Raw genomic sequence first — 13,455 nt, forward strand, 5'->3', positions numbered from 1 at the left:
TAAGATAGATACACACATATATATTATTAGCTTCTTGATAGGTTTTTTTTTTTTTTTTTTTATGAAATAGAATAAAATAGAATGTTTTATGCCTAAATAAAATCTGTCCGGCCGGTAATTTTCTCGGAAAAATGTATCCGGACGGGTCATTGTTTACCTGAAATGTACCCGGCCGGACACATTTGTCCGGGCACTTCACCGGCCGGACAGATCCTATAACGACATAAAATTCTCTATTTTATCTATTTGTATCTTTATATTAATTTTTACTATTTTGCTTAATTTAATTATATTGTTTAAGTGTTAATTATTGAATTAGTGTTGCTTGGAGAATAGTATTGCTTGGTATGAATTATTATATTGCATGTTTATTTTTGAGAGAGCATGCACAATGTATCCGGTCGTTTTTTCAATTTAAAGATATGAATATATAAAGTGTTATATATAGGTTAATAGTAACGTTCAAATATATATATACATACATACACACGCTCGGACACATTAATTTCCACTCCACATTAATAATGAATGATGTCCCAGAAAAAGGGCAAAAAAAAAAGGAAAATAAAAAATTCGCATGCATGCATGCACTCAAAACCATGAATTCGGTCAACATCACTAATTATTGTAAAAAAAAAAATGCATTGAAAGTGATGAGTGTGTAAGAAGTGTCATATGCTTACATTTGATGTTGACCCAATTGAGGGTAATTAGTCTTTTAGGGCATAGATTGCTTTCTATGATAAGAGAGGACATTTTTCAAAAAACACATAAGAGATGGGGCATTTTTGCCCATTAACACAACAAATTTGTCTCGAGTAGAGGTGAATAAAATCGGACCAAAATTGTTGAATCGGACTAAATCAGTATTTTCGGGGTGATTCCAAAATTAAGGACTGAAATGTTGTTAGTTCGGTTTCGGTTCCAAAACACCCAAACCTGTCGAAAATTTAACCGACCCGCTATATTTAATAAATGTATATTTTATTAATATTATTTTATAATTTAAGTTTTTTTTTTGCAAACCCTAAAAAAACTAAAGTTTCCATTTGAAATTCGAAAACACAGCGCCACTCTCTCTCTCTCTCTCTTCTCCGGCTGTTGCACCAGCCTGACCTTGTTGCTCTTCTCCTGCCATTAACACAAGGTTAGGACTAGGAGATTAAGAGGAGAATTGTGAATTTGTGAATATATGTTTTCAGTTTCTACGTGTATATTTATTTTCAATTGTGAATATATGTTTTTAATTTATGAGTATATAGTTGATGGCTTGCAGCAAATTGCACAAATATGAGGGAAAATAGGTTTAAAAATGACAAAAAGGGCATTTTTTTATTCTGCCGCCTCTGGTCGGTTTGGACCAGAACCGGACCGAAACCGAGGGTCGGTTTCAATTTGATTTAGATACTAAAATTGGTTCGGGTCAATATAACGGTTTTAAGTTCATCGACTTTCGATTTTATCGATTCGATTAAGACCGAATGCACAACCCTAGTCTTAGGTGAAGTGAGTTTAAATTTGATTATATAAATACTCCCTCCGTCCCAACCCAATAGGCTCAGTTCTTTTCGACACGGAGATTACGAAACTCACTTTTTGACGGATAAATGGTGTGGTCCCCACATCCCTAATTTTACTTAATCACATTCTTTCCCTTATCTCATTTAACTGTGCAATATGAAATTTAAAGCCAATAAATTGAAAAGGGCGGTTGAAACTTAAAGCAAATCAAAAATTTAAAGCCAAGAAAATTGGCAGCCATAGAACACCATAGCACCGCCGCCTTCTCCAGACGTTGAGCAGCACCGTCGACACCTCCATCCGCCATCCGTTCGCAGAGCCACCCTTGCCTCCAGAACGCGTCGCTCTATCGCCGGTCGCCACTCCTCACAACCTCTCCGCTTGACAGATCGCACCAATACAACGTCGTCGCCTTCTTCAGGCACCGTTGCGTTCCACACCATCGGCCCTTGCTGGATTCAGCCGTCCGCGTAAGGCGCGGCTTTGATTTTCAGACGTCAAACACTTCTCCAGACCCGTCTTCATTCACCGCTTTGCGGTCCCCATTTCAACAGTCAGATCTCTACGCCGACCGCCAGAACCATCGCATCGTCTCCCCGCTCAAGGCAGTAGCAGCGCCGTCCGCCCTCTTGGATGACGAAGATGGTGCTCTCCGGGGTGGAGATGAAGAGCTTCGGGCTTAGGTTTAAAGGAGATGAATGTGCAATGTAAAATAAAGTGACTTAGTTTAGGATTTATTTTGAGAGTATATCCCTCTTATTAAGTGTGAAAGTTTAATTAATAAACCCTTAAACATTTCTAAACTAAGACTGGGCCTATTGGAGTTGGACGTCCCAAAAAGGAAGACGAGCCTATTGGAGGGGGACGAAGGGAGTATTAATTTTCATAAGTTGACCGGATGAGATTTCTATTAAAAATGCTAAAATCTTGAGAAGAATGAAATTTCTTGTATGTAAACGCCCACATTAACATGGCCTGCATGCATGAATGTTCATGAGCCTTCTAGAAAATAATTTTAGTTAGATAACATTAAAATTTATTCTAACGTGTAATTGTGGTTACAACTTAGGTATTAAATTAAATACAACTGCTCATGGAGTTTCTTTTTAATTTAATACAATCTTATGAGGTCGGATTATTTATTCTTGAATGACACAAGGATAGGTTGACAAGATTAAAAGACATAAGTCTGGTCGAATAAGGCTCATATAAACGTTGGAATACCTGATGAAATACTCTGAAGTTGAAACATTCGAATTGCAAAGATTATATAATTGGATGGTTGTAATAGACGATGATATTCTACGAGGTATTGATGATGGACATGCTAATTAACATTGAAATACCTGATAACATTTACCTTAAATTTTTGAAATTATCCCATTACATCAATCGTTAATTCCACATATCCTTATTTGGTGGATGCTCAAGGTGATTTTTCTTTTCAAGATATTCCCACGCTCAAAATAGTTGAGACGGTTAATAAGTATATGATATACATAAATAAATATGAAAGCATGACTTATTTAAGTTATCACAAAACATGCACTTCAGATAAAATTCTCGTGTTCTAAACGAAGTCTACACACCATAATTTTTGAAAAGTTTGAAATATTCAGAATGTCTAATCACAACATAAATCTGAAGGTCGAAACTTCAATTATGCAATTAAGGAACATTGATCATTCTCTTGGTAACCACGTTATAGAGGCTAAGATATTGACTGATAGTAATTCTAGCCAAAATGTGTTGATCTCTAGAATGTCAGTTACTCCATTAGATCCACGAACGAAGACAATTTTCTTTATTAATTCGTATGCCAATGCAATCAGCAATAGTTAACGACAATCTCTGTCACAAGTGAGCCTTTTTGTAAATAAATCAGTTTATCTTATGATCAACTTTACGTCGTAGTTCTAAGAGTAAGAAGTCGGAGTGGATTGAAGATTTTAATATGCAGTAAAGATAATAAGAGCATATCAAGAACAATCAATGAATGTTGTTTATTAAGAAGTTTTTTAAACAATAGATTTACTAATTTGTATTGTCATGCTTTATTTAATATTACAATTGTAAGTTCTATATCGCCTAAAAATAATAATTGTAAATTCTATATATATTTCTTAGGGGTTTTGACAAATAAAATCATGAACTATTTCGAATTTGTAATTTTAACGTGACTTTTGAACTGTGGTGAATTTTCAATTTCTGCAATTCTGTCCCCATATTTTTTTCGATCGCCGGAGTGTTGAATTGGAGTTTATGTGGATATTAGTAAAGACAATGTCGTTTTTGTGAGGCTTAAACGATGTCGTTTCGTACAATTTCAATTAAAAAATTCTCCAAATTATAAAGGGTCCTGTATTAGCACCATAATTTTCAATATACAACAATTTTATAGAAAACAACGTCATAACATGAATATTACATAAAGAACTAATTCAAGTAAACTCCAACTCAACAATCCGACGACCAGAAAAAATTGGGGGGACAAAATTGCAAAAAATATAAAGGTGATGAATTAATTTGATACACTTCAAAAATCACGTTAAAATTGCAAACTCGAAATTGTTCGTGATTTTAATTGCCAAAACCCCTATTTCTTATTATTATTTCATCATAGCACCCATATTTGTAATAGTACAGTTATGAACAAATTTAAATTATTTGATTCATTAAAGATTACATATTTTTTACAATATAACACAATATTTTCTATTTATTATTTTAGCACAACAACTATATTAAATAACTATATCAAATTACTTCGTGTATATGCACGGGTGGAATACTAGTTTATTGTAATGTATGATCCACTGCTCAAATTTTGTAATGAGGGTTACTATGGTCTCTCTTTCATCAGTTGCAAAAAAAAAAAAAAAAAAAACAGATGCTCTGAGACAAAGAGATGAAGACAGTAAGCTTCTTAGCTGGGAAATGCCAAAATTCTACATGTACATTAAAAATGCAAAAGCAAAGCAGAAACTATCACTTTGCTGCTTACAATCTTGAAAACTACATCAAATTTTGCTCAGTTATGCAACACCAGTTCTGTGACACTGAACCACAAAAAAAAAAGTAGACTAATCTAAAAAAAAAGGTGTGTACATCAATGGATATTAAGAGAAATGGTAAGGATCAAAGAAGCCCTTGAGCAAAAAAAGATCAAGAAAAAAAAAACTTAGTCATGTGCAACAACCAGACTTAGAATTGGCATCTCCTTGACCAGTAACAATGATAGCAGTGCCCTTCAAAGACGAAGACTTCGAATATTCACCATTTGCAGCCAGAGTCTTCTTGCTCACAATCCGGTATATCTCCGTGAGGATGGTCATGAACGCACCCTCCACATTCGTTGCTTGGAGTGCTGACGTCTCCATGAAGTATAGATTCTCCCTCTCAGCAAACTCCTGAGCGTCCTCTGTGGGAACTGCTCGAAGAGTCCCTAAATCAGACTTGTTCCCGATCAGCATTATCACGATGTTCTTGTCAGCGTGCCCTCTTAGCTCCTCCAGCCATCTGGCCATGTGGTCAAAGGACTGACGTTTTGTTATGTCGTAAACCAGCATCGCACCAACCGCACCTCTGTAATACGCACTTGTCACTGCTCGATACCTAGGATCACCATTACAAATACTTTTAAGGTCCAACAGTATCATATCAAGTACCAAGAAACTGTAAATATAATTGTACATGAACTAGTGATATTGATGTTCTCATTTCAATAGATCCAAATAGTATCAAGGTCTAGGTTTAAATGCTCATTTCAATAGATCCAAATTATATGCAGACAAGAATTTAACATAAATTCATCCAATAAATTTGATTCCAAGTAAAGATGAGAACTCTAAATCCTTCGATATACAACTCAATATTACATAACAGATACAACCTTCACATATTGCAAACAAATTAAACTTAGAAATCCAATCTCTCACAAAATCACTCACAAGAAGTCTCGCTCACCATTAACAGTTAGCATATCCGTTTTCACGAAAAAAAATCTTCATTCAACATTCAGCTAAAACAGTAAATCATTGCACAAAACAAATCCAACTAATAACAGTGGGAAAACAAAATAGAGTCAAGATCCACTCAATCGAATTATTTATTGTTTTTTATTAATTGGAGAAATGAAGGGAAGAAATCTAACCTTTCTTGACCTGCAGTATCCCAAATCTGTGCCTTGACAGTTTTTTGATCAATGAGAAGTGTCTTGGTCTGGAATTCAACCCCAATTGTGGCCTTCGACTCCAAGCTGAATTCATTCCTCGCAAACCTAGACAACAACTGCGATTTCCCGACTGCGGAATCCCCAATTAACACAACCTTGAACACATAATCAATCTTCTGATTAAAATCCCCTCCATATAAATTTGACATTGCCACACACCACTAGGCCTCTGGATCCTCTCTTTCGATCAGATCATCCAGACATCATGATTTTTTTCACCGTAGAAACATCGAAATTCGGCCAACATCAACGAAAATCAACAATAACCCCCCCCTTCAAATGGATCATTATCAGACGGGAAATTCAATCGTTTTCATCCGAAACCGCGAAAATTATATAATTCTCTGGCTAGCTGGAGTGAGTTTCGAGCGGAAATGAGTGGATCGAAGATTTGGGATTAGGGTTCGTGGGAAAATGGGATTTTTTTTTTCTTGGGAGCTTTTGGGTAGCAAAGGATCAAAGCTGAGCAGGAAATGCCAGGAAATGAACCAACGACAACTGCGGGGCCCATCAAACGGTTTTTTTAGCGGAGATTACTCTTTTTCCCTTTGTATTAAATGAAGATTTATGAAATTAGATAATATGAATAGGACGATTATATAAACTACCCACTTTTTTCGATCTATATTCCTACTTTTTCCACTTTTAAAATTTGCTACACCACATATCCATTTTAATTTTTTATTATTTACTTGTTACGAAAAGCTGTTGTCCTATGCGCATATACTAAATGTAGTTTGTTAATATGCATATTATTTGTTAGATAATGCGCAATTTTTTGTTTGATAAAGTATACTATTACACTATTTAATTATTTGTTTGATAATGCGCAATTTTTTGTTTTGCTTTATACGCAATTTTTCGTGTGTATTATGCGCATTATGTACCTTATCTTTTTTTTTTTGAAACTGTACCTTATTTTTTTATTTACACACAATTATTGTACCTTAAGTCTGCACGCGTATATGTATAATTTCACGTTAATTTATTCCCTTAATACTTCAATTCTTGTGAATGAATTGTCCACATAAAAAAGTACACCAAATTCACGTGTAACAAATTATTTTCACCATATATTGAATTGTTGGGTGAAAGGAAACACAACAAAAATTGAAACCTACGAAACATAAGACATATCAAATTTATTGTCTGAACCAACGAAACACAAAGAAATTTGAAGTTGGCCGACATTTCTTAGTTTTTGTTTGTTATACGAAGCAAAGAGATCAAATAACAGGTTAGTTTATAATTTAGGGTTAATTGCGTGTAATATCACGAACTTTGCTCAAAATTCATTTTCCCCACGAACTTTAAAAAAATCCACAAATTATCAATTACTTTCAAAACTGTTCAAACTCCCCATGTCAACTTTTATAATAATTATAAACCTATCCTACATTCATATAAAATTATAAAAAGACCCTCACATCTATTCAATATTTGTACAAAATAATAAAAGAACCATGAGTTTTATATAATTATAAAAACTATAATAAAATCATAAAATAAGGCCCAACATGCTTCCGTATTACTTCAATATTAACATCAGTCGTGTGGTGGATGGATGCTGGCTTGAATTCGTTTTACTGCCGACTGGAATTCGACAATCTTCAGGATGTGTTTTTGATAAAACTCAATACTCGTGATAATGTCATGAATATTCTCCTCGTTTTCTCCTCGACAAACATGTCCTTCAAGGCATCGTTTGCACCATCTGAGGTTGTTTCGTAGACTGTCTCTCTTTTCCTCCAAATTTTGGAGGATAACCCTGTATGCAGGGGCGCAACCAGACTTTCACCATAGGGGGGGACCAATTTTTATTTTTTATTTTTTCGATAAAATTAATAGTTAAATAAAAATAAAAAATAAAATAATAACCATTAACACAATTAGAGTGTCATTTAAATTACATTATAAGTAAAAAAAATTACATTTTGAAATTCAAGTTTTTATTGATTAATTGATATAAATTATTTTATTTTATTATATTTTTTAAACATGTTTCGTATTTATTTATATTTTAATTTTATTTAATATTTATATAAATATATTATTTAATTTTAGTGTTCGTCGTGCATCAAACGAATGAGAATATACTAGTTCATCAATAAAAATCCACTCTGATACGCTTTTAGGTGAGAGCGTGAGAGAGTGTGATGTGTATGTTTTATAATTATAAAAGAACAAATTCGTTAGGGTATTTTGATATATAAGTTCAAAAAGTAAGTTGTTGTGTAATTTATTTTGTGAAGGGGTCAAGTCTGAATATTTCAAATTTAATGGGAACAGTTTTGAATAATCAAGAATTAAATCATGGGCAATTTGAACAAATATCAAAGTATTTGATATAATTTTGATTTTTTGAAGTTCATGGGGAAAATGGATTTTGAGCAAAGTTCGTGATATTACACGCAATTAATCCTATAAATCACTTTGTCAAAATTATCTAATTATGCGCGAATTATATGATTTATGCCCTTACTAATTGTGAAGTGTCTTATTAAATTAGACGTTTATTAAAAAAAGAAAAAGAAAAAACAACCCTTGAAGGCACAAAGAAGCAGACTAAGGGTATAATTCTCGAAAAGAGAAGAAAAAACAAAGGAACAAAAAACAACTAATATCGAAACTCAGGATAATCATCCATTTCATCCGACCAACGTCCATGGACAACATTATTCATTGCAATCATACTGGGCCTATTGGAAAGGTCAATCGCAAACTCCTTCGGCTTGCAACCCATTTCCTCTGCATTCCTAAGGCGATTTTTAATACATCCATCTGGAATTGTGTGTACAGGCGCTCTTCCCTTTCCCGAGCCCTTTGGACGACCACGTCCACGCTTCTGCTCCGAGAGCAGTTGCATCCCCTCATTAACCTGTTCCTCTAACCGAATTATACGATTCGCAATGTCCTTCGGAGTAGGATTGGTCTGCTTATCTCCCTCAACCTCCTTAATCGGAGAAATATCTGCCCCAACAACCGAATTTTGCTCCACCACCGCTCCTCCAATCTCTCCGGGAACTGAGGAAACAGTCCCTTGAATATCATCGTGCATCACCATTCCCATGTTGTTGTCGCTATCCGCAATAATCGTCTCCTCCTCCTCAGAGCTATATTCACTAAGAGTCTTGTCATAAACTTAATTCTGTACCGGCTTCGTGGCAACCTCCAATAAATCCGGTCCTGTCGCCACATCCTTCCCATGCAACAAAACCGATTCATCCATAGCAAGTACATCGAATCTATTTCTCTTAGTTGTAGAATTCCCCCTCGAAGCCGGAGAACCTACAACCGAATCTTTCTCTGCCGATTCCGTCGGAGCAACCTGCTGCTGCTTCGTCAAAGGGGCAGCCTGCTGCTGCCCAAACTCTGGCTGCGCCTGCTTCCAAGCTAGTTGTTGTTGGACATTTCTGTTTGCAGCCTGTGCATTCGAGTTAATCGCCGCCTGCCAATGCGGCCCATTGTGAACTTGCTTAATCTTAGCCTTGTCAATCACAGTGTCATTCTGCTCTCTCATCCCCCAAACTTCGACTTGCGGCACCTATCGGGGGAGTGCCCCGTAATCTTGCAATGACCACAATAAAGAGGGAGATTTTCGAAAACAAACTCAATATGAAAAGAAAAATCCTCCATATCAATAAGAAGAGTATTAGGAAGAGGTTGAGACATATCTATTTCAACGAGAATACGGGCGAATTGTCCAAAATCTCTCCCTGCTGAAGCACCATCGATCTTTAGAGGATGGCCCAAGTAACGTCCAATTCCAGAGATAACTTGTGGATTCCAATACTCGATAGGAAGATAATGAATTCGAACCCAAACATTCGCCAAGGGAGAGTTTTCCTTGAACGGATCAAAGTTGCGAGTCCACTCTCGGAGCCGAAGAAGACCCTTTGACAGTTCCCAGATCACCTTCTCTTTGGCTGTAGCTTTATCAGTCGTTGCAGTAAAACGGAGAGTGTAAAATCCCTTTCCCAGCGGAATCAGTTTGTCACAGCCCGCAATCCCTAAGGATGGCTTAACCGGGGTTATGACTCGGGAAGGGGATTAAGAAGCGGGGAAAGAAAGGGGCATTTACTTAACAATCAAACATTTTACGAAAAGAGACATTTATTATATAACACTAGGATCATAACTGATCACTTGGGTAAAAACAAGACATTCTTTCGGGAAGGCCCGTCGAAGTGGATTACCCAACAAAAGAGTATCATACTTAAAATAAAACATTAGCATAATTAGAGCATCTTGCAGCGGAAATACGTGTGAGTTATACATATGAAGATGTATACTCAAGGTTACATTACTGTTCTACATCTCAAGGGTACATCCGCTCAACTCCACTCCATTCCATCACCCGCTCAACCTGCACATTAGGGAAAACAACATGCAGGGCTGAGTAAAAATACTCAGTGAACATATGCCGGAAATATAACATTTTATATCATTTATTGTACTGCCAACAGTAACACACAGGGTTTTACTTGAAGGACCTGTGCTTACTAAACATTTTCTTTCATTTCGTAAAGTTGGATGCGCATCCCATTTTCGGTCTATATGATCCATATCTGTTCCTTTTACACGCCGGGAAGGAGGCCTCCTTCCACGGACGCTAAGACCGGTCGCAAGCGACACACAGTCTCCATGGGTGTACACGTTAACCCTTACTAGCAAACCTTCGTCTAGCGTAGGATCCGAATTCGATTTCCTTTATAGTTGGCGAACCAACACAGATAGGATACATACATAAAACATAAACATTTTTGGCAGACAATCATTTCATAAACATTTCCTTTCCTTTCATAAGAACCATTCATCATTTAATCATTTCCATAAACATTTCATTTCATAAGAACCATTCATCATTTGAAATAATATAGTCATATCATATCATTCATTTCATTTCGTATAAGAGGCCTGTATCCAGGGGATCTCTATATACGTGTTTTAAGAAAGCCCACCTTATTCGTTCCCACAACGGGCGTAGAGTTACTTCCCTCTTTAGCTATCACTTCCCGCCTGGACCTTTATTGACGAAGAATCGATAAGTTTGAGAAGAAGTCGTGAAGAAAAGGAAGTTAGGTCTCAAAACTAAACTATCTCCTTTTTAATGATTTTAGGGTTCTAGCATCCTTATTAATCTTGTCTCGTTCAAAACCTTAAACTCCAAACATTTATCACATAACTAACATTTAGGTTCGAAACTATTTATTCGAACATCAACGTGCGCATTAATCATAACTCGTTCTACTCACGTCCTCAAGTCAGACATTCCGTCATTTATTAATGAATCATATAATATCACATAGACAAATTATACAATCATAGATCATGCTTTCTCATACGTAAAACAATTTAATCCTTTTGAAATAATCCATATTAATAAGTCATTTGAAAAGAATTAATTTAAATAAGAGTTTAACTCAAAATATTTTATTTTAAAGTCCATTTGTAAAAATACTTGAAATAAAAGAACTCCATTTAAATAATTAATTTAAAGGTCAATATATAATTAAATTAATCAAGCTCAATTTAAATTAATAATTAAGAGCTCAAATAATTTAAATAGATATAAGCCCAAATTAATTAGATAAATTAAGTCTATCATGTTTTTCTTTGAATAAGGCCCAAACAATTAAATAAACACCCATCAGGATTTAAAGGCAAAATGAGCCCAACAGAAATTAAAATAAGGTGTCCAGCATTTAAAATTCGGCCTACTGATTTAATGCAAAATTCGGCCCATTCCTTCTTTTTTCTTTAAAATTTTCGGCCCAGCCATTAGAGGTTTAAGCCCAATTAAAAAAAATAAAGCCTAATCCTAAAATATAACACACACATAACACACCAACACACACACAAGCTTCTCTCTCTCTAACTCTCGGCTCTCTCCCGGCTCTCTCTCTGCTCTACCTCTGCTCGGTCGAGTGCGGCGCCGCCTCCGGCGCGCCGCCTCGCCGAGCGCCTCCCTTCCCCTCTCTCATCTCTTCCTTCGTTCCCTCTGGCCCTCTCTTCCCTTGCTTTTCTCTCTCTCTCTTTCAGCCTCCTTTCTCTACCTCTCTCACTCTGTCTCGCCGGAAGTCAGCCGCACGCCGCCGCCTTGGGTGTTCACGGCCATCGCCTGGCCGTGGAAGAGCACGGCCGCCGCCTGCCCGCCCTGATTCTCTCTCTCGGTTTCTAGATCTCTAGATCGGAACAGGGCATGCGCCCTCTCTGCCGGAGTCCAAGCCAGGCCGCCGTCTCTTCGTCCTCCATCGCCGCCGTTCGTCGTCGGATTCGCTGTGAGGAGCCGAGCACCGTCTCACAAAGGTAAGCCCCCGGATCTCCCTATTCTCATTTTCTTTTTCTTTTTCCTCATCTTTTTCCCCTTTTTTTAAAAAAAATTAAAATCTGAAATCCCTCTCTTCTTTTTCCCTTTGGCAGAACGGAACCACGGCAGGTTCACCGCCGCCGCTCCGTCGCCGGCGACGAGCCACAGCGGCTGCCGCCTCCCTCTGATCTCGACTCACACACACACAGCAGGGTCAAGCCTCACATTCATTTCACAAAATAGCATAGGATTTCTTAGCACATATCATTCTCAAACTGTAATTGCTTAATCAAATCTGAATTTCTTTTCTTGCAATTTAAACACTCAATTAAAAAGTTTTAGTTCATATGTGCATATGTAAACATGTTGTGAAATATCAAAACAGTCGTGTATGAATTCCCTTGGTGGTTCTCTAAAAATTGACAACGAAAGGGTGATGATACCTTGAATAGGTGGATTTTTGTCTCTGCATAATTATGTGTATAGCATAAGTTAGAAATCTGTAGTGAAGAAAATTGAAAGAGGGAGAATTTCCTTTCATTATTACCGTAAATCTTGCTGTTGAAAATGGGCTGCAGTAGTTGAAAATGGTGGTGTGAGAATGGTGAAAGTGGCTGTGGTTTTAAAGAAAAATGGGGTGGTTTGGATGGATGAGGATCGTGTAATTTTCAGCTGACAAGTATGAACACATAATTCTTTTTCAGCTAGCTTTGTATGACTGAAGAATTTCTTCAGCATGCGTAGTAAATTCTTCAGCATGGTTAGGATTCAGCATGCTTAGGATTTATTCAAATTTAATCATTAAAATATCTAAGAGATTAATATATTAATTATATGGTTTCAAACTCATTTAAATACATTAAGACATATAAGCCTAATTCTTATTGAAGCATAAAATCCATTTGAGCTTGCTTCTAACATAAATTAAATTACTCATGGGCTTAAGTAAACAATCGATAAAAGATTCATATTTAACACTTCAGTGTTAAATTCTCCACAATAAATTAATGGACTCAAAATATATTTTGAGTGCATCATCTATTGAAAATAAAAATAAATCATCACATATATATATTATCAAATTCATATAAGTTCGTATTTTATTAATGGATGCTGAACCCTAATTACCATAATCAATCCTTAAATCAGTAATTAAAAGTATATAATCCTTAATAAAAAGTCGGGTCATTACATACTATCCCCCTTAAAAGAAATTTCGTCCCGAAATTTGTACCGCAGAAAACAACTCTGAGTACTTCACTTTCTTGTTAGACCGTAGTCTATTCTTGACCATGATATATTCATAGGTCCCTTACTATCGGTATCGACTTAGTCCTTAGTACCTGAACTTCGATCTAAGATAGATTTGGATCTTCCTTCGTAACTCAAA

At 36.2% G+C, this 13,455-nt stretch overlaps 1 protein-coding gene and 1 long non-coding RNA gene across 2 annotated transcripts; both read right to left on the reverse strand.

Annotated features, from left to right (window-relative positions):
• Positions 1-4,430: 4,430 nt before the first annotated feature.
• Positions 4,431-6,305, reverse strand: LOC130988867 (ras-related protein RABA4d-like). Its single transcript, XM_057912834.1, has 2 exons — positions 5,675-6,305; positions 4,431-5,136 (listed from the first exon to the last, which is right to left on the reverse strand). The coding sequence occupies exons 1-2, from the start codon at positions 5,902-5,904 to the stop codon at positions 4,707-4,709; spliced, it is 660 nt and encodes a 219-aa protein (XP_057768817.1). The 5' UTR covers positions 5,905-6,305; the 3' UTR covers positions 4,431-4,706.
• A 3,697-nt stretch (positions 6,306-10,002) lies between these two features.
• LOC130988869 (uncharacterized) lies at positions 10,003-12,662 on the reverse strand. The gene is made up of 3 exons (XR_009090223.1): positions 12,509-12,662; positions 10,717-10,780; positions 10,003-10,121 (listed from the first exon to the last, which is right to left on the reverse strand). It is a non-coding gene; the product is annotated as an uncharacterized LOC130988869 (long non-coding RNA).
• Between the last annotated feature and the right edge of the window lie 793 nt (positions 12,663-13,455).

The sequence above is a fragment of the Salvia miltiorrhiza genome, chromosome 6 (assembly GCF_028751815.1).
Source record: "Salvia miltiorrhiza cultivar Shanhuang (shh) chromosome 6, IMPLAD_Smil_shh, whole genome shotgun sequence".
Lineage (NCBI taxonomy): Eukaryota > Viridiplantae > Streptophyta > Magnoliopsida > Lamiales > Lamiaceae > Salvia > Salvia miltiorrhiza.

Bases quoted from the DNA above. Each gene is read 5' to 3' on its own strand.
- LOC130988867 (XM_057912834.1), bottom strand. From the start codon at position 5,904: ATGTCAAATTTATATGGAGGGGATTTTAATCAGAAGATTGATTATGTG. The intron at 5,137-5,674 runs GTTAGATTTCTT...TGGTGATCCTAG, and splicing joins GATACTGCAGGTCAAGAAAG to GTATCGAGCAGTGACAAGTG.